Genomic DNA, 26,359 nt, shown 5'->3' with positions numbered 1-26,359 from the left:
AACATCTGATCTTAGCATCTCCACCAGGGGCCAGGATGCTAGCCTCCGAAGAAAGAGGTCAGACCCTGCCTCAAGCAAAACTCCCAAGCGCTCCCCAGGCCTAAAGCAGATCCTGTGCAGACCACAGCCCTGTGCTAACTCAGCCTAGGGGGTTTTATTTATCAGGTATCAGGTGTCAAAAGGAGTTGTTGCTTTTTCAGCTTAAACCTCAGAAAGATCAGACACTGGGAGGGCAGTAGAACCTGCTTCAGAAAAGCAACTGGGCTCCCACAGAACAGCCATTAAGCATACGAAGGTGCACTGGAGCAGGGGACAGAGCAGGGAGTGGAGCCGTGGGAAACCACTCTTATCTTGATGAAGTCCTGGCGATCTCATTCAGTCCACGATTAGTCAGTACACAGCAGGTGCCCATCCCTGAAGTGGGCTCAGGGGGCAAGGGAAGAATATAAAGAACAAGAAGGAAGTCTCTACCCTGAGAGTCTTCTAATCGAATTGATCTTTCTGCAGACCCTGAGACGAACAGTGAGTCTTGCAATTCTTCATCTACATAAGGTAGCAGCTGATGTACGATGCACTGTGGAAATCACCACACACACACACACACACACACACACACTCTCTCTCTCTCTCTCTCTCTCTCTCCACGTCCCTGTGCTGCTACATTGCTTCCCACCCCCACCTCCACCCCGGCTCAAACTGGAATATGAATCAAAGTCTCCTTCTAACAGCCCTCCCTGTCTGGTTGTCCCCAATGGTTTCTCCTGTTATCTTTCCTTTTATTGTCATGTTTTTGTTCTTCTAGAAGAAACTCACATTGACTTTCCAAACTCTCTTCGTGGATCTCGATATTACCACCATTCAGGAGAAATTCTGGGCTGGTCCCATCCTCCTTTCGGGATCAGGTCTCCCTCTCTGGCCATTTTCACACCTCTGAGGCTTCACCTATCTCTCCTGGACTGCACTAAGCCTTGCCGACAGCTAGACACAGCAGGGAGGGGGGAACGAGAGCAGAAGGAGGAGGCTACCTAGATGAGAATCAGTCCAGGTATTGGCTGATTTCTTTGGCACAGCCACTTTGCCAAGAACAATAAAGCAACTGGGAAAGATGCAGCTTTGGAAGATGTGAAGGCTCACCCGGAGGCCCGCCACAGACTCAGCTCTGTCTCCCAGAGCTGCAGCCCCATCCATGCTTCTCCCTGAGCTGAATACTTGAGGAGGTACTTCTGGGGGAGAAAAACAAAGGTCCTCAGCCTGAAGGAATGGCACTTCCAGGTTGGAGAGGAAGTGTCTGGAGGCGGCCCGGAGTTCCTCAGCAATTAATCAGCAGGAGAGAAGCAGCAGCTACAGAGCTTCCCCTCGCGTTGTCTGTCGAGCTCAGGGAAGGGGCTAGGGGAAGGAGACAGCAGATGATTTATCAGATGCTGTGCAGTCAGACAGGTCCCAAGCGACTGGAAGAAATCGAGGTTTAATAGAGGAAGAGCTCCCCACCGAGACAGTCAGTTCCAATTTGTGAAAGATCATTTTTATCACATTCTTTCTGCCAGTTAGCACCTATTAACACCTGGCATGAGACAGGAGCCAGAGAGAACTGAAAGAAGGAAGATGTGGTTTGCTCGGTGGGCCCTGGAGCAGAGCAGGGATCAGCTCACGAGATGCTGTTGCTCACAGGCTTCCACACCATCAGCGGCCCCTCATCGCTCTTCAGAAAGCGATGAACTGTGGGGTCGCACCTATGCTAAATAGAGTAGTTGCTATCCCCAACTGGTGGCCTTTTATTTCCTTCACAGCACCATTTCAAGTCTAGAAGACTTGTTCGTTTATTCTGTATTATCGGAACCCCCACATGCAGTGCCATTAAAATTGGCAGCTGTTTCAGAGCAAAGGGCATGCGTGCCTTTTCCACTCCCGGATCGTTGGCATCACACCCATGCCTGGTACCCAGACGGGGCTCAGTGAATGAACATTAGATGAATGAACCCACAGAGTGCTTACAGGAACTGATGAGGAAACTTTCCAGGCCTAGCGAGGACTGCCTTTAACACACAACCTTGGTTTGTAAATCTGATGGGAACACCGCGTAGACACGTGCATGAGGACATGAGCTTCATGAACGGGTTCTTCTGGAGAAGGAAAACTTTTCGAAAGTGCCCAAGAATCATCAGCCAGTGGCCCAATGACGTCCAGGACAACTCTGGGAAGTGGGAATAGGTCATCTTAGGGGAGCAAAGGAAGACCGGAAGAGGCAAATGGATACAGCCTGAGCCAGAAAAGAAAGAAAATTATTTTCTTTAGGCAGATCCTAGGCAGCTGAGAGCGGTGTTGGTCTGAGATAGCTCCGCTAACAGAGCTTCAATCAGAGGTAGACTTGTAAGCAGACCCCTTAGGTAGAAAACCTTAGTCTTTGAGGAAGTCAGAGCACCTGGTGGCTGGTGAGGTCTCGGGACACGAAGAACACTGATGCACTTCGGCAACTGCCTGAACACTAAAAACTGAAGCTATCTGCTCCCTGATCTTATTTTGGAAATACTGACAATACAGCTATTGTTCATTGAATTGTGAAACAGAAGTTGTGTGGACAGCTTATCAGTGTGAGCCATCTGCCCCCGGGGCTGTGCTGGTCAGGAGTGTGTGGTCCTCACTCCCCTGTGACACAATTTTCTCTGCGGCTGGAGCGCCGGGTGGGCTGGCAGCACCTGGCCCTATCTGAACTACCACACGAGCTCCTGCAGCGCATGCGTGTGTGGCGTGGGCAGGGCTGTCCTGAGCTGCCTCTGAGCCTCCATTCTCATCTGTGAGCTGGAGACCGCAGTGCCAGCTTTGCGGAGTCATTGTGAGAGTCAAGTGAGGCAAGATAACCAAGTGCTTAGCACCCTCTGCCACACCTAGAAGGCTGCTCTCACGGGTCTAAGAAACACAGGACCAAGCACAACTCACTGGCCTTAAATTCCTAAGGTTCGTAACTGGAACTCAACTGCTGCTGGTTAGCGTGTAAGGTGATATAACCACTTTGGAAAACTGTTTGTCACTATCTCTTAGAGTCAGATACATCCCCATTCTATGAGTCAGGAATTCTGCTCCTGGATACACACCCCAAAGAGGTGGATGTCCACCAAAGGGCATGCACAAGAATGGTAACAGCTGTGTGGTTCACAACAGCTCCAAACTGGAAACCACCCAAATTTCCCTCCAGTACAATGGTTAAATTGCGGTGTTTCCATTTAGTGGAATATACATAACAAGGAAAATGAGGGCATTTCTGCACCTCACAACAACACAGATGATTCTCACTAGGAGACTGTTGCACAGAAGGAGCCAGACACAAAAGAGCACAAATTGTAGATTCCATTCATAAAAGTCAAAAATAAACAAAGCTGGTCTATGACGCCAGATATCAGAAGAATGGTAATGTTGTGGGCAGGAGAGGGTGCGGATGATGACTGACACATCCCAGGCACCACGGTGAAGGGCACGGGGGCATTTTTGGAATAGTGATGATGTCCTGTGTCTCCACATGAAAGATGGTTATGTGGATGTGTCACCTTTTAAAAATTAATTGAACTTATAACTGACGTGTACACTTTTCTATAAGTGTGTTATATGTGGTAGATTGCACTATTGCCCCTAATCCTTTGCTGTCTCCCCACTGGGGACAGAGTACACTTTCTTCCCTGTTGATGTTAGACTTGTCCAGGACTTCCTTTGGCCAGTTAGAGGTTGGACAGTATGGTGTGAGCAGAAGCATGAGATATATTTGAGAAGTTTGGTTTTGCACTGTTGGGTTTCTGCCATAGCTGAGAATATACCTCAGGGAGCTACTACTGCTCTTTTAGCCTGATTCTCAGAATAATATACATGGAACAGACTGAGCTAGACCTGGAGCTGGAGCCTAAAGTCAGGTCTAGCCATTCAAGTTGCAGCTGATCGTAAGAAAAAAAAAGATTGTTGTTTTAAGCCACTGAAAGTTGATTTGCTTTGTTATGGAGCATTATTGTGGCCATAGCTGACTAATACATCATTTGTCAACAAAAACATTCTCTAAGGTCTCTATGCACCACTTTTCTAATAGTCAGCTGTTTCAAATTAAAATTACCAACACCCAACTCTGGCACTTACATGACCTGTTCAGGTCATCTGTTAAGTGAATCTCAGTTTCCTTGTCTATAAAAATGGAATGGTGCTTACTTTCCAATGCTCCTGGGAAAACTGAAAGAGCCAGTACACCTAAAAGCACTCCGCAAATTGCAAAACACAATTTTAAAGTGATGGATGATGGCAGTGAGGTGGGAAAGTACACACACACCAAGAAAAGCTGCTTCCCTCTTCCCATGGCACAACCTGACTCAGAGGGTCAGGACACAAGTGTGGGGAGGAGGCTGGGAACAAAAGTCCAGGCCTGCACTAGAGCAGTGACCAAGCTTCTGAGCGTAGTTCTGTGGGGTCCAGGCTGTCTTGGGAGATGGCAGTGGTGCTTAGGCCTCTCGAAGGCTCCGAGCTAACAGCTTATGCACAGACAAAGCAGGCAATACAGGACCCCAGGAGGCCACCACTGCCCTCATATCTACCTTCCACGCGTGACCTTCTATGTGTCTGAAAAACCACCTTTTTCCTTTATTTGGGTTACGGTGCCGTGTGCCTACCCACCCCTGTGAATCCTCACCGCCTTTCTCACAGCACTTCTCAGTTTACAAAGAACCAACTGTTCTCTCATTTTGGTCTTATTTCCACTGTGTGGATAAGGAACCCGAGACTCTGAGAGATTGAGTGATTCCTGCAAGGCCACTTAGTTCATGAGCATTAGAGCTGAATTTGCAAGAGGTTTTCTGACCAAAGCTTAGATAGGTAACTCACTGATGTGGTGAAGAATTCCATCATTGGATAACCCAGTTGGATTTTCAGAAAACAGTGTTGGCCTGAGGGACGGGACCAGTAAACACTGACAGAGGAGAGGGGAAAGATGGGTTTGGAGTGCTGGTAAGCAGGTCCGCAGTGGGCTTTGATGGTAGGGGTAGGGGGAAGCGAGGGAGAAGAGGGGGAGGGGCGGGGGAGGGGAGGGGTGGGAAGCACGGGGAAAATGAGGAAGTGAGAGGGAAGAATGTCCCCACGGGGGGAGCCAGGGCAGCAAGAGGAGCGCTTCCCAACAACAGCTCTGAGAGAGAAGGAAGAACTGGGAGGGCTGCCAGCTAAGGTCCAGGGGCTCCGCAGCCCTGCCTCATCTCCAAAAGCAACGGTGCAGGGGTGATGCTGTCACCACGTTCTGCAACCAGAGCCCTCCTGGGGACCCTCCCACAGCCACGGTCGGTCGGAGGGTGTGAGGTAGGACGCGTACTACATATGCCCTTCTCTCCCCTTCCCTGCCAACCCCTGACCTGGCCGACTGCTGGCCAGAGCCTGGTTCCTGTAACCAGTATCGTCCTCACTACCAAGATGAGAACTGCAACAGAAAAGCAGATCCTTGAACAAAGCTGTATTTAAACAAACACACGCTTCCTTTACAGCGCAGATATCTAGGACCTGTTTCCGCTAATTCAACAAAACACAGCAACACTCAAGGCGGGGGTTGGGGGGTGGGTCTTGCTATTTTCTTTGCGACACTTTTCACAGGGTGGGTGGAGGACTTCCTTTGGCAAGGTGAGCTGGCTCCTTCCCTGTGCTTTCCCTGGGTACCGTCTCAGCTTGGCTCTGCCCTGAAGCAAGCCTCTCCTCCTTTCTCCCATCCCAAGTCTGTTCTGTGACCTACCTCGGTGGTCCGGAGGCCATTCTGTTTCTGGGTCAGGGGGCCTGAGCTGAGGCTCTGAGGATTCGGGCACTGGGTCCCACAGCTCATCTTCTTCTCTGCGTTAGGCATTCCACCTGGGGCTGCAGATCGGGACACACCACTGGAGGACAATCCATCTTCCAGCACACCTAGGGGAGGGAAGCAGAGGATGGCACTAGAGTCTTGCATGTGGCAGTTGCTGCAAACAATCCCCAAGACTGTGAGGGAAAGACAGCAAAAAAGAAGAAATAAAAGTCACCCAGAATCCCACCATGCAGAGCTACCGTTTTCTATACAAACATGCATGGGTTGGTTTTTTGTTTGTTTGTTTTTTACAAAAATGAGACTGTAAAGTAATTTTGTAACCTAAAATTTTTACTTATTAATACATCAGTGACACTGTCCATGCCATTAGATATTCTGCCATATTACTTTTCACACACTTTGTCATTGTATAGATGTGTCACCATCTATTTAACTAATCACCTCCAACTGGTTCTTTGTTACTTTTTCATAACAAATGTTACTGTGATGAAGCCCCTTGGGGTTAAAGCTTTATTCTTTATTACTCCCTTAGGATAAATTCCTAGAAGTGAGATTACTGGTTTGAAGGCTATACATCGTTTTTTACATAATTCCATTTTAAGGTGTTGGACTGAGCATGTGTTACTCCCATAACAAATACCAAAGAAATGATAGAATGAAGTTTAAATATGGCCTCATTGAAAAGCGAGAGGAAGACTATAGCGAGGAGTTCATGGATAAAGAGTATCTGACTGAAGGTAAAAGGTGGCCCGGGGAGCACGACGGGAGTGCCAAGTGGGAGACAAAGGCCGGCAGAGGCTCTGTGATAACCACGGGGAAGCCGGGGGCGGCCAGGTAGGCTGGTCATTCTACTCCTCCACCGGCTGAAGCCAGCCAGCAACGGTGGAGCAGTCTGTGAGGGTAGGACATGGTGATACAAAAAGAAAGATGTATCTGGTCTTTGTCCCCAGTTTCCGGCACAGAGCTCCTAAAACCCTGAGTAAGAGGGGTGACAGCAGCATCTTCTGCTATAACATTTGGTATCTGCTTGCGCTTCATGACACAGAGCTCCTAAATTTCTCCCACAGAAGAGTCTAAAACAGAGCTTCTCCTTGTGGTCCAGGGACCAAACTGCTGTTACTGGTCTGCTGTGGGATAAATATAAGAACTGAACACAAGCATTTGGAAATGTCTACAGCAATCTGACGTTGCTGGACCACAGAGGAAAACTAGTTCTTATATCATCATGCAGAGATATCCCTGGTTAACAAGGAGGTGACATCTTTCTGGAAGATGCTCTTGGTGCCTGCCCAGGTCCACCTACCCGACCCTACACCCATCCATCCCCTAATTGTGGTAGATGCTGGTGGCTAATGGCTCATGATTGTCCCCTTCTCCTAAGACTTGCCCTTGGCCAAAGGAGGTCCCCTCACTGGGAGAGGCCAGGTACAGCCCATGGCCAACGATTGACTAAAAGTGTGGGAGGGTGGGGGGTGTGGGAGAGGGGTGTGTATACAACAGCCCTGACCCCTTGCCTCGGAGCAGGACAATGTCTACAAAGCAACATTTCTCCAAAGTAACTCACAAGATCAGGCTGGGGCTAGACCGATCCTGAAACTACATCTCTGCCCAACTCCTTCTCTTGGCCCATCCTGCTTCCCTCACTCCATTCTCCTCCTCTGAGTGTCTCCAGGAGTCACCTGCACAAAATCCCCATTCAGGCTCTGCTTCTAGAGAACCAAACCTAAGACAGCATATTCCTTGCATGCTGGAGATATTCCTTCTGCCCCTCCACGCTCACTCTCCCCTTCTCTTCACCCCACTCTGTGTCCCAGGACACTGGCTTGGCCGCACCATGTCCACCAACTCCCTTGCCCACTGGCCTCTAGTTGGGTTTGCCCAGGGGCATCACTAGCTATTGCCGGGGGGTGCTCTGCAGTAGCATGCTGAGGTCGGGTCTTTATTTCTCTAGCTCCCTCCCAGCAGGGTTGCCATGGGTGCACTGTGTCCTCTCTACACTCCTCCCCCAGAAAAGGGTACAGAACCAAGAGGTTTCTGATGACTTCAAGGAGAGTGCAGAGGAGTGGTGGGAAGAGAGAACAGATGTTAAGTTGTTGAGTAGGGAGTTACCGATGCTGTATCAGTCAGAGTTCATAGCTGCAAGCAACAAAAATTGACGCCAGTGAATTAAAGTAGAAAAGTGATTCATTTAGATGATCTGAGAAGCTCACAGAATATCTGGGAGGGCTGGAGGCTGAGGCACAGAAGCTATCAATTAAGGAACAATGCCCCAGATCCTTCTATGGAACCTGACCCACCAACCCCTGGACCCTGGAAACTCGCCTCAGCATTGCTGCCACACCATACTAAAAAATTATTGTTGTTTTTCTGAAATTTAAGCTTAATTGGGTGTCCTGAATTTTATCTGGCAATCCTACTGGGCGCCAAGTGCTCCAGACTGGCGGGACTTTGTTGTGAAAGCTGCATGTACTAGACCCTGAGCGCCATCTGCATCTCTACTCCATGCAACTCCTCTCAAGCCCGGGCCGTGAGTAAGAGACTTATTTTACAGGAGAAGAAACTGAAGTTGAACCCATGTTCTGTGTATTTCCAAAGTCTGTGGTCTCAGCAAGTATTCACATTTCCTTTGAGGAAAAACTCCCAAGTACGCAATTCTCAAATTTTAGTGGGCACAAGACCCACCTGTTAAAATACAGATCCTTATACCCAATCCCCAGAACTTCTGATTCAGTAGGGGCCAAGGAATATGCATTTTAACAAGTTCTTTCCATCCCACCCCACCTCCAGGGACTCTGAGACAGGGAATTCTAAAGACTACACTTTGAAGCTCCCAACACAGAGACCGACACTCATACTCATTTTGAAGGTTGCCCGAAAAATGCCCGTCTATTTCTTTCCATAGTGAATTCTGTAGTAGTAACTTGAGGGACATTTGTGTGCCCCTAGGGCAGGTCTTTTTTGGACACCCTTCAGAAAATTTTCATTCCACACAGAAGACAAGCCAATCACTGACTTTGCCAAAAGATGGGAAACAGCTGAGTCCAAAGCTTGATGATAAATTGCAACCAATGCCTTCTTGCCAGTTTCTTGCTATTTTGGAAATGGAGCTGGGAGAGGGGCAGAGCGTGGAAGTTAAAAATGACAGCCAGAAGCCATGGGGAGAGTAGGACAAGGGGCAATTCCTCCTTAACCCTTGGTGAAGGTGATCACAGAGTCTGTTCAAAGTCATTGAAGCCACCTGCAAGCCAATGACCTCAATGACTGAAGACCAAAGTAGGAGTCATTAGCAGTCTGTTTGGGAAGAATCTCTTAAAGTCACATCAGATAAGATTCTGGCTCATCAAGCACTGTCTGGGCTCAGGTTCTGAACACATGGCTGATGATAATTTTGTTTGAACTGAGTTATAAATTTAATAAACTGCAACTACCCAGCCACCTACTGAGAATTTGTTTCTTCATCTTTCAAAATGAGCTAGAATGGGAAGGTGTCTGTCATTTCTTCAATCTGATGAGTAATTTTTGAATACACAATGTGACCTTTGGGATGGCTAATGTAAGAAAATCCTTAAAAATGGTAACCCTTACATTTACTGTCAATTGATTTTGGGCAATGGTGCCAAGATATTTCAATGGGAGAAAGAATTGTTTTTTCCAAATATGTGGGACAACTGGATATTTACATGCCAAAGAATGAAATTGGACCCCTACCTCATACCATATACAAAAATTAACCCAAAGTGGATCAAAGATCTAAATGTAATTGCTTAAACTATAAAACACTGAAAAGAAAACATAGGTGTTAAGTCTTCACAACCTTGGATTAGGCAATGGTTTCTTAAAAATGATGCCAAAAGCACAAGCAACAAGAACAGAAAGTAGGTAAATTGCAGATCATCAAAATTTAAAACTTTTGTGCTTCAAAGGACACCATAAATAAAGTGAGAAGACAATTCACAGAACAGGAGAACATCTTTGCAAATTATACATCCAGTAAGGGATTCTTATTCCCCAAAACCCATACAATTCAATAATAAAAAGACAAAGAACCCAATTAAAGCCTGGGCAAAGAAGCTGAATAGATATTTTTCCCCAAGAGATATGCAAATGGTAAATAAGTAAATAAAAAGGTATTCAACATCACTACTAGGAAAATACAAATCAAAACCAGAATGAGATTATCACTTTTCATTCACTAGAATGGCTATAAAAAGAGACAGGTAACAAGAGTTGACAAAGATGTGGAGAATTTGGAACCCTCCATACACTGCCAGTGGGAATGTAAAATGGGGCAGCCACTTTAGAAATCAGTCTGGCAGATCCCCCAAAGGTTAGACACAGTTACCATATGACCCAGAAATTCCACTCCTCCATATGTACCTAAGAGAAATGGAAACCTATGTCCACACAAAGACTTGTACATGAATGTTCACAGCAGCATTGTTCATAATAGCCAAAAAGTAGAAGGATCCTAAATATCCACTGACTGATGGATGGATAAATAAAATACAGTATATACCTACAATAGACTGTTACTTGGCAGCAAAGTGAAATGCTGATGCCTGCTGCAACACTGGTAAACCCTGAAAACACTATACTAAGTGAAAAATGCCAGTTACAGAAGGTCATGTAAAATATTGTATTATTCCATTTATATGAAATGTTCAGAAAGAGGCTAATCCATAGACAGAAAAGGACATTAGTGGTTGCCTGGAGCTGGGGTGCACGGGGGTTGGGGAATGAAGAGTGACTGTCAATAGATGTGGGGTTTCTTTTTAAGATGATGAAAATGTTCTAAAATTGATTGTGGGGATGATTCCACAACTCTAAGAATATACTAAAAACTGTTTAATTATACACTTTAGATAGGTCAATTGTATGGTACATGAATTATAGCTCAATAAAGCTGTAATCTTAAAAATGGTGAGCAACACATTTTGGAATGTTCCATTGTCTAGAGAAAATGAAGCACATTTGGATTTGCACAGTAATAGTCGAGGAGAGAGACTGACCAAGGGACTTAAAGTCTCTAAGGACAACTGCAGGCCTAGCCTCACAGTCCCCAAAGGCCCTGGGTCCTGACGAGGAGGGCACTGGAGATGAGTCACAGGCCTGTCACATCTGCCCTTGGCCATGGGGGTTGGTGGTAGAAAAGGCTTCCCCACGGTCCCCAGCCACGTGCAAGAAAGAGGCTGAGAGCAACAGCTGGAATGGAAAGGACCATGAGAAGAAGCTAGGAGAGTCCCATCTGTCCTTGGTGAAATCAGGCCTGAATTCTTCTCTCCCCAGAGACACTAGGAGACAACAAACTAGCCAAGGAACTGGGAGGCAGCCAAAAGGAAAACTCAAAATCTCCCTTTTCTTCTCCCTACTGATTCCCTTAGAATCTGTCAGTGTTACCCTTCCCTCTCCTGCTTCCATCCCCTCCGTGGCACTTCCCTTCCTTGAAGCCTCCACCTCTGCTCCGGGATCATCACACAGAAGGTTCTCCAGGGCGGGTTCATGCCTCATCTCTGGGCTAATCACAGTGCAGCTGCCTCGACTCTGTAATCAAAACTTAGCTCTCTCCCATCACAGAACTTACTGTTTCAAAACAGACTCAGACATAGAAAACAAACTTCACCCGGTCACCAGCAGGGGTTGTGGGAGGGAAGGGATAAATTGGGAGTTTGGGATTTGCAGATACACACTACTATATATAAAATAGATAAATAACAAGATCCTACTGTATAGCATAGGAAACTGTATTCAATATTTTGTAGTAAGCTATAATAAAAAAGAATATGAAAAGGAATATATGTCTGTGTATGTATGACTGAAACGTTATGCTGTACACCAGAAATTGTAAACTGACTACACTTTAATTTTAAAAAATCTTACTATTTCTAAGGTATGCAATATTGCTTTTATCATCAGTCTTTCAATTAGCCAGTCATTTGAAAAATATTTATTCACTGCCTACTATGTGCCAGGCACTATGCTGGGTGCTTGTACTCTAGTAGGGTTGCAGTCTCTCAGCTAAGTCCTCCCCTCCACCTACCTTCCTTTTCTTCCTGCCTCTCCCAGTCTCCCCAGTTCCACACCAGAGAGGATGCGGAGATGGAGGAAAAGTTGAATTCCCACTGGTGGGAGAAGGAAGATAAGAACCTGAACTAGTGTTAACACAATTCTCCCTGAGAGACAGAGGGCGAGGCAAGGCAGAGGACATTTGGAAGACAACAAATCATACCTCTTCCTCATCCCCTGGCCCAGTCTGGCTCCCACCTTCTTAATGGGGTTGAAACTGCCTCTCCAGGAAATTGTTTACCTAAGCAGCCCCAGGCACCCTGGCCAGCGGCGCCCTCACCACAGAATACTCTCTGAAGGTGACATGCTGACCCTGGGAAGAAAGCCCCAGGAGTCGGGTGGGAGGAGGAGGCCCCTCCGGTGGCCGGGGCCTTCCTTGGCCAAGGCCCTGCCCATCACGGCCCCATTTCTCGGTAAGTGAGCTTGACTGGGAAGGCTTACTTTGATCTTGTATTCTTCCCCCACTTCCTTATATGTCCAGACAAGATATCCTTCTTGTGGCCTGGCTTCTTTCCACAAAGTCTGCAGATCTAATCAGCCAGGGATTTAGAAACACCCCAGGGGTTACGCCTCACACGGCTGAAAGGTGCCAGCCCCACGCTAGTCTCACGGCCTGCCCTTGACTCTTGCTTAGTCAGTGAAATCGGACCTCAGGGAAACAGTCTTCCAATGCAATCTTCTCCCTGTCTTCTTTTTGCCTTGGTTCAGTCACTTTCAGGGTGCTTCACTCTTTTAGGAAGTGGCAGCTTGTTTCCTGTTTTTTTTTTTAAAGCTCCTGGACAGTTTCTGAGTTTAGCGCAACCAGCTTCTTCAGCAGGCTCTTTCCAGGCCAGCTGTAGCTGGTACTAAATTGTTCTCAGATGCACATTAGAAATTAGGGGACATATCCTTACTAGATATAAGAAGTATACTGGGGCCAATCAGAATTTGGAGATTTAGGTCAACTGAATTGTTTTAATTCTTGAAAATTTAGAATCATCCAAAGCCATCAGTCAATCCCATAGCATCTGTGAGTGCCTCCCCTGTGCCTACTAGCACTGGGCTGTCACTAGGGGATATAAAACACTTGCCTGACTGAATCCTTCCTGCTTCTGTAATTTAATTAGGAACGTAATCGTTTATTTAAGAATTACTGGAAAATAGAGCTGTGCAAAATTTAAATAGCAAGGTGTCATTTCTGACCCATCAGAGTGGCAAAAGTTAAGAAGTCTGATAATCCTAAATGTCGAAAGGGGTTCAGTGAATGGGTTCTCTTGTATATTGCTGGTGGGGGTGCAAACAGAACTATCTATTTTGGGAAAGTTGGCAGAATCTATGCAAGTTTAAAACATGTGTACATTATGACACAGCAATTTCAGTCCCCAGTATCTCCTGTAGAAAACCACCCCCCATCGCCCAGAGGCCAGTTGACAGCATTCTTTGCATCCCTGTAATAGTGAAAAATAAATTAACGTAGCCATTCATCAGCTGGCTAAATTAACTGTTTTACCTGTACTGTATTATGGAATTCTATACAATAATGTAAAAGTAGAAAGATTTATATAAATAGAGGTTCAATACATGATAATGAGTGGAATAAAGCAAGCAGAAGATAAATGTGTAAGAATGATAGCTTTTGTGTAGGAAAGAAAAAACTATATTATATACTATATTTTTATTGCTGTATTTTTTGCATAATGATACACATATGTATGTGTATATATATCTTTATGTATGTATATGTATACGTGTGTGTGTGCGTATACACCCAACAAACTGATAACAATGTCCCTAGGGAAAAGACAGGGGACCATGATCAGAGGGTGGTTAATGGGGTCTTATCTATAACATTTCTACTTTGTAAATCTATTACTTGTGAAATAAAAACAATTTTAAACAATAGAGCTATGTCATATTCTGCCTTTTCTCATTAGTAATGGCTTTGCCCCCCACCCAGAATATCTGGCTATTTAATTTTTAGTTATTAGATTATAGTAACCAAATACAACCAAGACCAAGCATGACACACAGGAATTACCGCATTGCTGTTAGCCTATTCTACAAAGACAGTGCAACCACTTTAAAATCAAAAGATGCAACGTCTGCCTCTCTGAAGGCAGCCAGACAATTCACTGAGGCACCCTAACAGTAAATGTGCATGGAGCAAATTACAGCTGTTGGTAAGAACCTGGGGATTACTTATGTGACTGAGTTCAGACATGGTTAGTCCTCACTGGGGAGAGGATTCCTGAGCAATGTTTAAAAAGAAAGACTGGGTGGCTTTGGCAGGAAGGGTAACAGAAGAAATGACATGAGCACATTTGTGGGCTCCCACTGAGTGCCAGCCCCACACTCAGAGCTAAAGAAATAAAGATGGAAAGGCTCCTGAAATGACTGGTAGCAAAGAGCATGGAGTTGGAATTGGGTTCCCAACTCACTTCATTGTCACATCAACCTTCCACGTAGGTGTTACAACCTCCCTCTTTTTTTTTTTTTTTTTCTTTCAGAATAGGAAACAGAAGTTCAAGAAGGTTAAGTAACCTGCCTGAGGTCCTACAGCCTGTGCCACAGCCAGGCTTCCACCCTACGTCTGTCAGACTCTAAAACCTTTGATTTCACATGCATTTGTGTTTACTCGCATCATTAAAAAAAATCGACAGCGAAACATGTTCTCCCTTTTCAGGGCTAGGCAACAGCAAGGAGATGTACGGTGCCATCAAAATAAGTGGAAGGCTTTTTGTTGTTTTGGAGGTAACCCACAGCTCAAATGTCTTACTCCTTCAGGGAAGAGCAGGTCTTTGGAATACCTCGGAATCCAAGTAACTTGCAGCAGAATCAAGCAGGTCACAGTGAAGCGCAGACAGAGAGAAGACGGGTATATCTAATTAAACTAGCTTCATGCCTTTCCTACCCCTCGGACCCCTAAGACTGTCCTGCTGGGTGCTCAGCCCTCTGGGTTTCCCACCGAGGATTCAGCTTCTCTCCCCAACACTGAGAAGCCACACATCAGCTCCCGTTTCAGGGGTGCAGCCAGCTGGCCTTGGACAATCTCTACCCCAGGCAGGATCATGACAACTTTCTCTGGGATGGAAAATAATTCCAGGGATGCTCACAAGGCCAGGATGTTGCAGGCATCTAGTGATCCAATCAAGGGGGCAGAGAGAGGCTGCCAAACGAAGAGGAGAAGGGATGGCATGGTGGCTTGTAGATTCTATTCTCCACTGGGCGGCCAGAACTATCTATCCATCTATCCATCTGTGTATCTATATTCTTTGTTTTTAATTGAAGTAGAGTTGGTTTACAATGTGTTAATTTCCAGTGTACAGCACAGTGATATATATGTATATATATCCCTTTTCATATTCATTTTCATTATAGGCTATTACAAGGTACCAAATAGAGCAGAACAATATTTTAGAGCTATGAATCTGATCCCGGCCCACCCTTCGTGGACTTCTCAATGCCTTTAGGATAAAGTCCCCGATCCCTGCATGCCCGCAAGGCTCTTTGCTCTATGTTCTTGTCTTACTGGATGTAAAAGGCACCTCACTGCCTGTACACGCTGTCCCATCTATCCACAAAGCTCTTCCCTCGGCCTGGCTGATTTCTCTGTGTCAACCTAAGCATGACGTCCATAGGGGGCCTTCCCAGACTCCTCCCTCACACAGGGTTAGGTTCCCCTGGTCCCCTCCCACAGCACCTTGTACTTCTTTGGAGCGTTCATCACTGTTGGAATTTTCTGTTCTGGGACTGCCTGCCCTACTAGTCTGGCTGCTCCATGAAGCCAAGGACCATGCCTGTCTTGTTCATTACCACGCCTGGCATATATCAGCATTCAAGAAGTGTTTGTTGGAAGAGTCTTGGGCCGCTGAGCAGGTTGCCAGAGCTAGGATCATCGTTCAGGACGGAGCTGCCATACAGACCTCCATGTGTTCAGTGTTTTCTCCCTTGATGTACCAAGCAGCTGAAATTCCAAAGGAAGCAAGTGCAAACATGCACCGTACCAGCTGTTCCGATCACTGGAGGTATCAGGGAGTGAAGGAAAGAGCTCACAGAAACAGTGTAAGCAGCCCTGCCGGCCACACACCCCGCACCACACTTCAGGTTCCTGTGACTCCCGGGGGCTCCCAATCAAGGCTGACATCTTTCCAGGATTTGGGGCTGAGTGCAAACGCAAAGGCAGTTTGTAGGTCTCCCCAGATTCCATTTGCCCTCTGGGGCTCCTGCTGAAGGAAGGAAGGATGGCTTCCCCTCATCATGAATGTCACACCCTCGGGCAAAAGCAGTTCTCCAACAACCTTAGCTCATTAAGGTCACTCTGTACCCAAATCCAGGAAGGGCTGGTGACAGGGCTGGGCAGTGCTACCGAGGGGCTGGCAACGGCACAGGCGAGAGGTGAGTCATGCTGGGCTTTCCTTTCCTCTCTCTACAGATGGCTGACGGCTGCCAGGAAGGGGAGCTTAGATGGTGGGGCCCTGGGAAGGTGCCAAGGGCATGACCCTGGCCTTTGATTCTAGGCTGGAAGGTCTCCAGGGCTAACTTTGTGTAGAAGAAGAACCCCCAGCCTTCAAAGCCCTCCCTCTTTTCCACTGATGCTTGCAATTCCTTCCCCGGGGGACAGTATATTTTACACTACGATTACCAGTAAGGTTTAAGCGAGTTCCAGGAGAGAGAACATGGTAACTTAAATTCACCTCTCTCTACCTTTCCCAATCTTTTAAAAGCAGAGAGGATTCATATATGCTAGAATGACCTCCTGGCTTACTTCTGAGTTGAAAAATCCAGGTAATTAACTGGTGGAAAGGAAGTCAAAGAACAGAGAGACATTACGCTGACTTTTTATTAGAGTTTAGGTGGAGAAGGGGCAGGAAGCAGAAAAGTGGTGTCAAGGATGGGAAGAAGAAGGAGAGAGACTAGGAGATGGGGAGCTACTGCCTGGTTTGTAAAAAAGTCTGAGTCAGAAGATTTCAGAGAGGTTTTGTTATGCATCAAGAGTAAACTCCTTCCAAAATCCTGCCATTTGAGACAACGTGGACGAATCTGAGGGCATCACGCTAAGTGAAATAAGCCGGCCAGCCAGAGACAAATACTGCATGGTTTCAGTCATACGTGGAATCTTAACAACACCAACACCAACAAAAAGTTAAACTCATGGGAATAGAGAGGAGAAAAGTAGTTGCCAGGGGCCGAGGGTGGGGGAACTCGGGAGAGGTTGGTTAAAGGGTACAAACTTGGAGTTGTAAGATGAGTAAGGTCTGAGGATCTAATGGATAACGATGACTGTGACTGATAACACTACACTGCGTAACTGAAACTTGCTAAGAGAGGAGAAGCCCAGGGATGGATGTGTGTCAATTGATTTGATGGAGAGAATTCTTTCACGATGTACACATGTATCAAGTCATGTTCACACTTTAAGTACCTTACAATTTTATTTAAAATTACACCTCAGTAAAGCTGGAAAAAATAAAAAATTTCTTCTTTTGTGATACTTCTTTTCTGAGACAGAGCAGGATTTGAACTGCTTTTTTCCCTTCATTCCATGTCTCTGAAGCTGCCTCCATTTTGAGACTGAACCTCTTGGGGCCTAAGTGTCTGTGAGCTGAATGACTTCAATTCCTGTTCACTCAGCAAGCATCACCAGCGGCCTGCTGGCTGTGTGTCCAGGAGGACCGTGCCGCAGTAGGGTGGCACTGCCTCTCCAACCAGTCAGGCCTGGGTCCAAATCCCAGCTGTGCCCCTTACAAGCTGTGTGACCATTCTGAAGTGACTCAATTTTAACATTCACCTCTTTTTTTTTTTTTTTTTTTGTTAGTCTACCAAGTATCAAACTCTCTGATATGATTACTCCCATTTTATAGACCAGGACGCTGCCTCAGAGAGGCCAAGTAACTTGCTCAAAGACAACCAGCCAATGGCGGAACAAAGACAGCACTCAGATCTGTGACCCCAAGGATGCCTTGTTCCCATCTACTGTCTGTCGTTGCCCACTACTCAGCATCCCCTGGCCTCGGTTTCCTTGGGTCAAGAATGGGAATGATGATATGTGCACCAAAGATGGGTGCTCAGAAGGGAGAAGAGTATGGGAGCCCGGCTCCGGGCCTGGCACACAGTCAGGGCTGATTTCTCGACTTCCCAGCCCCAGGCACAAGATGCAGACTACAGATGCTTTCTTGAGAGTGAAGAGTTGCTGGGGTAATGGTGGGTGAAAGAGATGCAGGAAAGAGCTGGGGACAGGAGAGAATCATCAAGACCAACTCTGCCAAGTCCACGACTCTGTCCCAGATCCAGTCAGGGCGTAGCAACCCCTAAAGGGCGGAAGACCCAGAGACTAAGGGACCCCGGAGGCCCATCAAAGGGACAAAGGCTGAGCTGACGCAGGAGCCCCAGGTTACAGAGCAGACGGCTGTTACATTAGGGTCTCTTTACTGCATTTATCTGATATGCAACACGTGTGACAGGGATAAAGGATAAAACAGTATTCACAGCCCTCACTGGGCCTCACCCTCTTCAGAAGGAGCTTGGCCAGCTGGGGGCCTTTCTTGTACTGAAGAGAAACCAACAGAGCCCGAGAAAAACAGACCAGGGGACGGTGGTTCATGACTATTTCCTGCACTTCTCCCATGTGCCAGGCTCTGCTCTAGGGCTGGGGAGGCAGCAGTGGAGGAGAGACTCACTCCTTGTCCTTTGGCAGAGATATTTGGGATGCAGGGACAAAAGCTGTCCAAGAGGCCTTGTTGGTGGAAAGGTACAAAACAGGCCAAAGAGAGGCAGAGGCCAAGTCATGGGCAGCCACATGTACCCTGTTAAGGTGTCTGGATGGTGTCCAGAGGGCAGCAGAGCCAGTGTGGAGGAGCCATCTGAAGGGCTCAAACCTGGAGGCAGGGAGTCCAAGAAGGAGAGCCTTGCCTCAGGGCTCTGCTTCCTTCTAGAGTCTCCCTTAGCTCACTGAAGGCATTTTTGAGATGATTATCTTCCCAGCTGGACTCACCAAATTGGAACCACTCACGGAAGGCTGCGACTGGTAATTACGCCACTTTAGAAAGTAAGCTTTTGCCAAAAGACACACCTGACAAGTGCAATGGAATATTTAGATAGAAAGAGGGGGAAAATGAAAACAATAGTAAATTAATTAGGATAATCATCTGTAACCACGATCTAGAGAAGGTTTTCAGTAACGATTTCAAAAGGACAAAAAGGATACAGTCGGAATGGACTGATTAAGCCTGACAGCCCACTCACTACACAGCTCACTCTGAGTGTTGAAGTAGTTGATGAGATCCAGAATCCCTCTGTAGCGAACCCGTGAGACAGAGATACCATGCATTTTCTATCAGAAGCTGAAATAACTCCAGTTGGGCTGACTTGATTTTTCATTTCTGAAATGCCGTAATTGGCTCTTACATCCCCTGTTCTTGTCTCTGAGCTTTCCAAGCAGGATAGCTTTAAAAGCAGGTTTAAGCTTAGTTTTTTCTTCTGAGAAGCCAAGTTCAAGCTCCCCACCTTCAACAAGTTCCTGCAAGGTTCCAGGAGAAGGTGCAGCTGGCTTTGCTTTAAATCATAGTACCGTTCTCGATATTTACAGAAGGAGGTGGCTTTTCCAATGGAAGAGTTTGGACAGCATTATCTGTAAAGTGCATAAGCTGTTTGTGTGACCTGATTCCATCCCCAATGCATGGATCCTGTTTTGAAACAGGTTCTGCTGAGTTAGAACCAGGGAATACAAAGCCTGAGAAAAATCAAAATCCCTTTTAGGGATTTTCTTCATTGTGAAACAATAGCAAAACTGATTTTTCTTCAAGTTTCCCACTCAAAATATCTGGATCAAACCTTAGGGACACACAAGAAGGTAGGTGGCCCTGTGGAAAACTTCATGAACCCAAGGTCATGCAGGGACTTAGATGGAATGGGCACTGGCTTGCTTAGACCCCACACCACTGACTGATGGCTTTGTAGGTTCTGTCCAAAAAATTAGCACAGGGTGGCTCACACATCACTGATCACTGAGGGTAGCTCACACATCACTCTAAAAATCCCCACTCTTTGCTCTAATATATTCCTCTCTCAGAGACTACATCCATCTTCACTCATTTCACTCACATCTGATCCCAGCTCTCTGCTCTTATCAGTTCATCCCAACAAGTACTAGCATGCCAGACATTTCACCAGCCTCTGGGGACTCTCAGGGACCTAGTTACAGTCTTCACCCCACAGGTACTCACATTCAGTGAGAGAGTCAGAAACAGAAATCACTGCAGTCCTTGTAAATCCAGTCATCTTTGTGGCCCAGGCTCAGAATGAACATTAGACTGAAGGAAAGAACATTCAACACTCATAAGTTATTAGAAAGTCATCTAAATCCTTTACTTGCTTTTCTTAGAGATGAGCAAAGGGAGTTCCATTCATAAGCCACTGCAACACTTTATAATGTCCCTAGATATATATACTGAATTAGTAATCTGGAAAACAAAATGATGGGCAGAGTGGAAACATGAGGAAAAGTTCAAAGACATGAAAGATGACAGATCAAAGAGGATGAGACTAGAGGGAGGAAAACTGGTTAGGACTGTTATGTTCTCTGGAGGCAAGAGGGCATGAGGACCTCAGCTCTGACAGGGGGGTGGGGTGGGTTGAACATGATGGATTTAAGAGATAGAGGAGAAGAGAGGGAGAGATTCAGGCAGAGATGCCCACAGTCCTGCAGGACCAGCTGCAGCCCAGCCTTCCCACACGGAAGTCCCTCAGGTCACGTCAGACTCAGCTTGTCCAGACGGAGCTTATCATGTTCCCTTCCTGCCTCTCTCATGTATGTCAGCTGTGCTATGAATTTTCTAGCTTCTCGTCTTAAAAACTTGTGAGTTATTTCCTTTCTCTTTTCCTTCTTTCCCTATAATCAAGTCTGACACTAAGCTCTATCATTTCTTCCTTTTATACGTCTTCCCCAGTAGTTCTTGGCTCTCCTTTTATGCTCCCCGTGGAGAGGTCCTGTTCACCTCCCCTCTATAGATTACTGCAGTGGCTGAAAGCTGGCCTCCTCGAGTCCAGTCCCTCTCCTCTGTCCGGAACATCCACATCATGACAGGAAGACGAATCTCCCTAAAGCCTGGTGTTCTTCCTCACACCACACGGCGTCAGACCCAGACACCTCTGCTTGGCGCTCAAGAGCGCGATCAGTCGTGTGGGCTTGCTGTCGTTATGCGGCTTCGCTCTCACCACATGCCTCGCCCTCCAGGCAGGCGGATGTCCTTATGTTCCCCTGTGTTCTCCGTAGGTGCCAGGCTCACGCCCACCTCGGTGATGCTGCTCAGGGTGATCTCTTACCTGCGGCGCTCTTCCTCCTCCTTCACCTTTCCAGCCTGGTGAGGGCGCCGCCGACCAGGGCTTGCTCAACAACGTCCACGTCTGTCTGTCAGCCTCCCACAGTTCTGCACCAGGTGATTCCCTGCTAACTCCAACTGCTGAGGTTTTCTCTCCGCTGTTCCCTGGGAAACAAAGTCTCTCAAATTGCCCAGCTACCTCCCCTAACCTAAGAAAAAGAAAGATCTCAAGGGAGCTTTGGCATTTACATTTTCCCTCTCATTTTAAGAAAAACACTATGTTTTTCTTAAATCCTCATGCAATTTGTTCTCTAATTCATTTTTAATTATTAAATTATATATTTTATCCTCCCCTTCAAAAATGAAACAAATAAAATAAAAATTGATCTTTATGGATAAATTAATCAGTGATCACTGACTGCAAATAAATAAATAAATACTGTCTTAAAAATTAGATATTATATTTAAAGTGAAACTATAACTTAGGTTTAAGTCTTATAACCTTTTGGAAAACATCATCATCTCTACAAACTATAGTTGATATATTCCATTTCTTTTCTTCATCAGAGTTTTCAAATGGTCCTAAAAAGTAGCAGAAGGGTATTTCTGTTTATAGAGAGCCCATTACATGTCAGGCACTGAACTCTTTGCTTTATTTTAAGCCTCCCTACTATACTGAGTCAGGTACAAAGGCACTTTTTTCTTAAAAACTGATTTTCATTTAAAAGGCATGCTTAAAGCTCTCTTTCTCAGTGCTACGTACGGAGGTGGCAGCCATCTCCTAGTCGGCATCATGGCTGCCCTCAGACCCCTCGTGAAGCCCAGGATCGTCAAAAAGAGGACCAAGAAGCTCATCCGGCACCAGTCAGACCAGTATGTCAAAATTAAGCGGAAGTGGCGGAAACCCAGAGGCACTGACCACAGGGTGCGCAGGAGGTTCAAGGGTCAGATCTTGATGCCCAGCATCGGCTACGGGAGCATCAAGAAAACAAAGCACGTGCTGCCCAGCAGCTTCCACAAGTTCCTGGTCCACAATGTCAAGGAGCTCAAAGTGCTGCTGATGTGCAACAAATCTTACTGTGCTGAGATTGCTCACAGTGTCTCCTCCAAGAACTGCAAAGCCACTGTGGAGACAGCAGCCCAGCTGGCCCCTAGAGTCACCAATCCCAATGCCAGGCTGTGCAGTGAAGAAAACGAATAGACAGCTCATGAACATTGTACTTGTGTTAATAAAACCATGAAACTCAATAAATAAAAAAAAAATAAATAAATAAATAAATAAATAAATAGCATGTTTAAAAATGGCACTTGGATATGAAATTGAAGAAATGCACTTTAAAATCTAATGGAAATTAAAAGTACTTCAATTGCCACATTTTGACTTTTCAAAGACAATCATTAATTGTTGTTTTAGAAAGCTGCCTATTAAAATAAAGATGTGAGATTTCACAAGCAATTTTAGGGGAAAAAATCTAAAACGTGAATACATTAAGATATAGAAAAATATAAGTGCTCATCACAGTTGAATATATCTTGGCATATTATCAAGCAAATATCTGACAAAGTGTTCACAGATTGTGGGCCTATAGAGGTAGAGCTGGAGGAACATGCAGGCGATATTTGCTTTCTATCAGAGGTTGCTTTAGAGCTCCTTGCACCTTTCCAGACCTATATTCCCCATACTGTGCAGTCCGATTTGCTTAAGCATAAAATTATCGATCTTTTCTCATTTTTGAAGGATATATTCTTCATTAGAGATTCTCTCCCTGATCTATTTAATAACCCCACAGCCCCTTTGATAGAACCTAAGATTCCAAACCACTGCAGCGGGCTTGTCCCCCACCATTGGAATACCTTTTCCTGAGTAACCTCATCCTCCCACTTTCAGAGCAGGTGATCTGAGTTAGAGCATGTGACCAAGAGCAGAGCCAGTCACCACTCTGCATTCTCCAGGACCATGTGATTGGCTTGGGGCATCACATGACCCAAGTCAGTAACTCTTGGGACCCCTGCAGAAGCTCCTGGAAAAGAGGCTCTCTCTTTCCCATTGGACATGATTCTGGGAGATGTGAGGCGGGGCTGTGGCAGTGGTCTGGCCACTGCGAGGGCAGACCCTCTCTGTGAATAGAGCCCTCACAGAAGAAGGGGCTTGAGAGATAGAAAGGGAGATATGAGGTCCCTGACATCATGTGAACCTTGAACCCAGCCTCACCCCAAGGCAGTCCTACCCTCAGCCTGTCTGTTACCTGAGCCAATACAGTTCCTGTTGTTGTAAGCCATCCAATCCATGGCACTTCATTATAGCAGCCCCAGAAAACTAACACACTTAGTAATCAAAGAGATCAAAGACTTAGCAGAAATCAGAGGTGCTGACAGGGACTGAATCTTATTTCCAAAGGCCCAGCTTGGGAGAGGAAAGATGCATAGTATCAACAGACTCCAGTTCACAATCCGGTCCCTCCAGTCTCCCCAGATCTCTCAGGGAGGTGTCTTTGGTCACAGTCTCCTAGGAATCACTTAATTTTGAGGCCTGGGACAGAACCCCATGTGTCACTCTCAAGCACCAGTGTCTTTTTTTATAGGAAGGAATTAAGCTAACATGGGAACAAGGAAAGTTATTGATAAACTTCAGATTTTGACAAATTAAGTATGTATGCTACAGCTTTAGGATAACTACTGAAACAGAAAGAGAAGGTGAAAATTCCAAACTAGAATGGGAGAAAACAGCAGAAATGAGAAAAACAACAACCCAGAAGCTGAAAACAGAGGGAAAAAAACCAGAAAAGTTGGGAGAAGACAATGTGAAGAATTTCACTGGTCCACTTCTCAGCAGAAGTACGACGTGCACTGCTTCCCTGAGAGGCAGGCGCCTGTGACGGACACGGGGGCTGCGGGGTGGTGAAGGTTTGGAGGGATTAATGACAGGGATGAGAGAAGAGGCCACCCGAGATGGAGTCAAATGATCGACTTGCAGTAGTAATCAGGGCCTGGCCGACGATTTAAATCGTGGTTTTGCAGGAGAGCCAATCAGCTATAAAAGATCAAATCAGGCCGAAGTGCTTGGTGAGTACAGAATCAGAGCACAAAGAATTAGACGTTTCCGAGGCTATTCCAGCCAGGCGTTGGAGGGGTGAAGCCTGGGACAGGAAGATTACTCTCTCATGACACCTGTGCCCTCCCATTACAGAGGGCTGGATAAAAAAACCTGAGACATTCTTATGACTCAGATCCTGCTTTGATTGGATGCTAGAGGTAGCCCTACATCAGGCAAGTTATAAATCAACCGAGTAATGACAGCTCTCTGTGCTTTAGTCCGGATGGGTCGCCCGAGCCTGCCCCCTGCTGGCCTCCTGCTGTCAGCAGCTGAACAGTCACAATTCACTGGATGAGTCACCGCGTCTGGTTGCCGCTCTCATCTGTTTTAAGTCGATTCTCCTTGGCTTCAAGTTCAGAAGGTGACCTCTTACTGTGTTTTTGTCCCCCCACCCCCACGTATACTGACATATGCTCATATACATGCTGAAGCCTCTAGGCCTATTTGGGAGGAGCAAAGGGTAGCAGATGGCAGCACGGACTGGAGGACAGACAGACAGAATTCCACAGTCACCAGCGATGTGACTAAGCCTCTGGGAGCCAGCATTTTCTCACTAGTAAATTACGGCTTGAAGGTTGGGAGACTGAGGTCAGCTCTAAAGCACCTGGTTTACTGCCTGGCACACAGCGGGCACTCAAACAATGGCAGATCCCTTCCTCTGTGGCTCTCTAGGTTTTGACCACCCAGATAATGTCTGGGGACATGGTATGGCAGGCAAAATAATGTGCCCCCCAACAACTGTCTACTCTTCATCCCCAGAACCTGTGACTGTGTTAGGTTACATGGCAAAGGGGAATTAAGGCTGCAGAAGGAAGTAAGGTTGCTAATTCCAATCAAGGTTGCTATTTTAAGCTGACTTGAAAATAGATTATCCTGGATTATCCAGTATAATCACAGGAGTCCTTAAAAGCAGAAGAGGGAGGGAGAAAAGTAAGAATCAAAGGTGACGTGGCTGCAGAAGGAAGGCCCCGAGATGAGACTTCACTGGCCAGCTTTGAATATGGAGGAAGAGGCCATAAATCAAGAAATGTGGCAGCTTCTAGAAGCTGGACAGGGCAAGGAAATTCATTCTCTCCTACAGCAACCAGGGAGGAGCGCCACCCATGCTTTAGCCCAATGACACTGTTTCAGGCTGCAGACTGGAAGGTAATAAATTGTGTTGTTTAAGCCGCTACATTTGTGGTGATTTGTTACATCAGCAACAGGAAACTAATACACTTGGCATCATGGGATTCTTCCCATCCCGCTTTCAGAGACCACGCATGGGAATTCAGTTAGTACCTAATAGTGCTCTGAAAATTTAGGTATTCCAGTGACACAACCATGACTTCTATGCCTGGGACCAATCTGAGCAATTATACGCCTAGGTTAGTGGGTCTGTATGGAGCAGGGGTGATGGGGCTGGTGAGTTACTCATCCCAGCCTCTGTGTGAGAAAAGAACTGACCACTGCTAGCAACTCTGGGGCAGCTCTCCTGAAGCCTGAATGGTCCACCTGCTGCAGGGAAACAGGCCTCCTGACACCCAGGCCAGGGAGGCTCTCCCTCTGGTCCGTATTTTCCAGTGTACGTCTCCCTGGATCCTGCAGTGAATCACGAGGAAGGGGGAGGGGCTTGAAGGATGCTGAAGTTGGAAGCCTCCTTCCTTGAACTGCTACTGTGGGTGAGGTTGACGCTCTGCATCTAAAATATCTTGGAAGCAGCTCCTGTGCCAGCCTGGCGTGGACTCTGCCAAGTTTTTTGGAGGTTAGCATCCAAATTCCAGTTCCAAAGGTCATTTCCTCCCCGTGACCAAGCACAGGAGCCCTGGTCCAGCCAACCTGGAAGACCCAGATTCAGGTTCCTGTGCAGTCAGCTCCCTGAGGACCCGTGATGACTAGTAACAAGAAGCCACTGACACCACTGGGCTCTGAACACTGCTGCTTCCTCTTCCTTAGGCTCCAGCTGTCTTCCGTTTTCCAACTGGGAACTGCATTCCTCCCACTGGCCCACCTGTCCTATCTTTGGCCTTATCTCTTAGCTAGAAATCTGCTCGTTTCTCCCCTGTGTTCTTCACAGCTCCCCACTTCTGCATCATTATTTCCCGGGCTGCCAGTAATCCCAGGAGC

At 46.5% G+C, this 26,359-nt stretch overlaps 2 protein-coding genes across 3 annotated transcripts in view; one reads left to right on the top strand and one right to left on the bottom strand.

Annotated features, from left to right (window-relative positions):
* The window catches only part of BAALC (BAALC binder of MAP3K1 and KLF4), a 57,876-nt gene that overhangs the window by 7,784 nt on the left and 23,733 nt on the right, over window positions 1-26,359 (bottom strand). For both annotated transcript variants that reach the window (XM_074352627.1, XM_074352626.1), the window contains exon 2: window positions 5,738-5,904. In XM_074352627.1, coding sequence (XP_074208728.1) covers window positions 5,738-5,904 — 167 coding nt within the window. The remainder of the gene's footprint in view (window positions 1-5,737; window positions 5,905-26,359) is intronic.
* On the top strand, window positions 21,347-23,153 carry LOC123617077 (large ribosomal subunit protein eL32-like). Its single transcript, XM_074352625.1, has one exon. The coding sequence runs from the start codon at window positions 21,890-21,892 to the stop codon at window positions 22,358-22,360; it is 471 nt and encodes a 156-aa protein (XP_074208726.1). The 5' UTR covers window positions 21,347-21,889; the 3' UTR covers window positions 22,361-23,153.

The sequence above is a fragment of the Camelus bactrianus genome, chromosome 25 (genome assembly GCF_048773025.1).
Source record: "Camelus bactrianus isolate YW-2024 breed Bactrian camel chromosome 25, ASM4877302v1, whole genome shotgun sequence".
Classification (NCBI taxonomy): domain Eukaryota; kingdom Metazoa; phylum Chordata; class Mammalia; order Artiodactyla; family Camelidae; genus Camelus; species Camelus bactrianus.
Note: the sequence above shows the minus strand (reverse complement) of the source record. Positions and strands in the feature narration are given on the sequence as shown.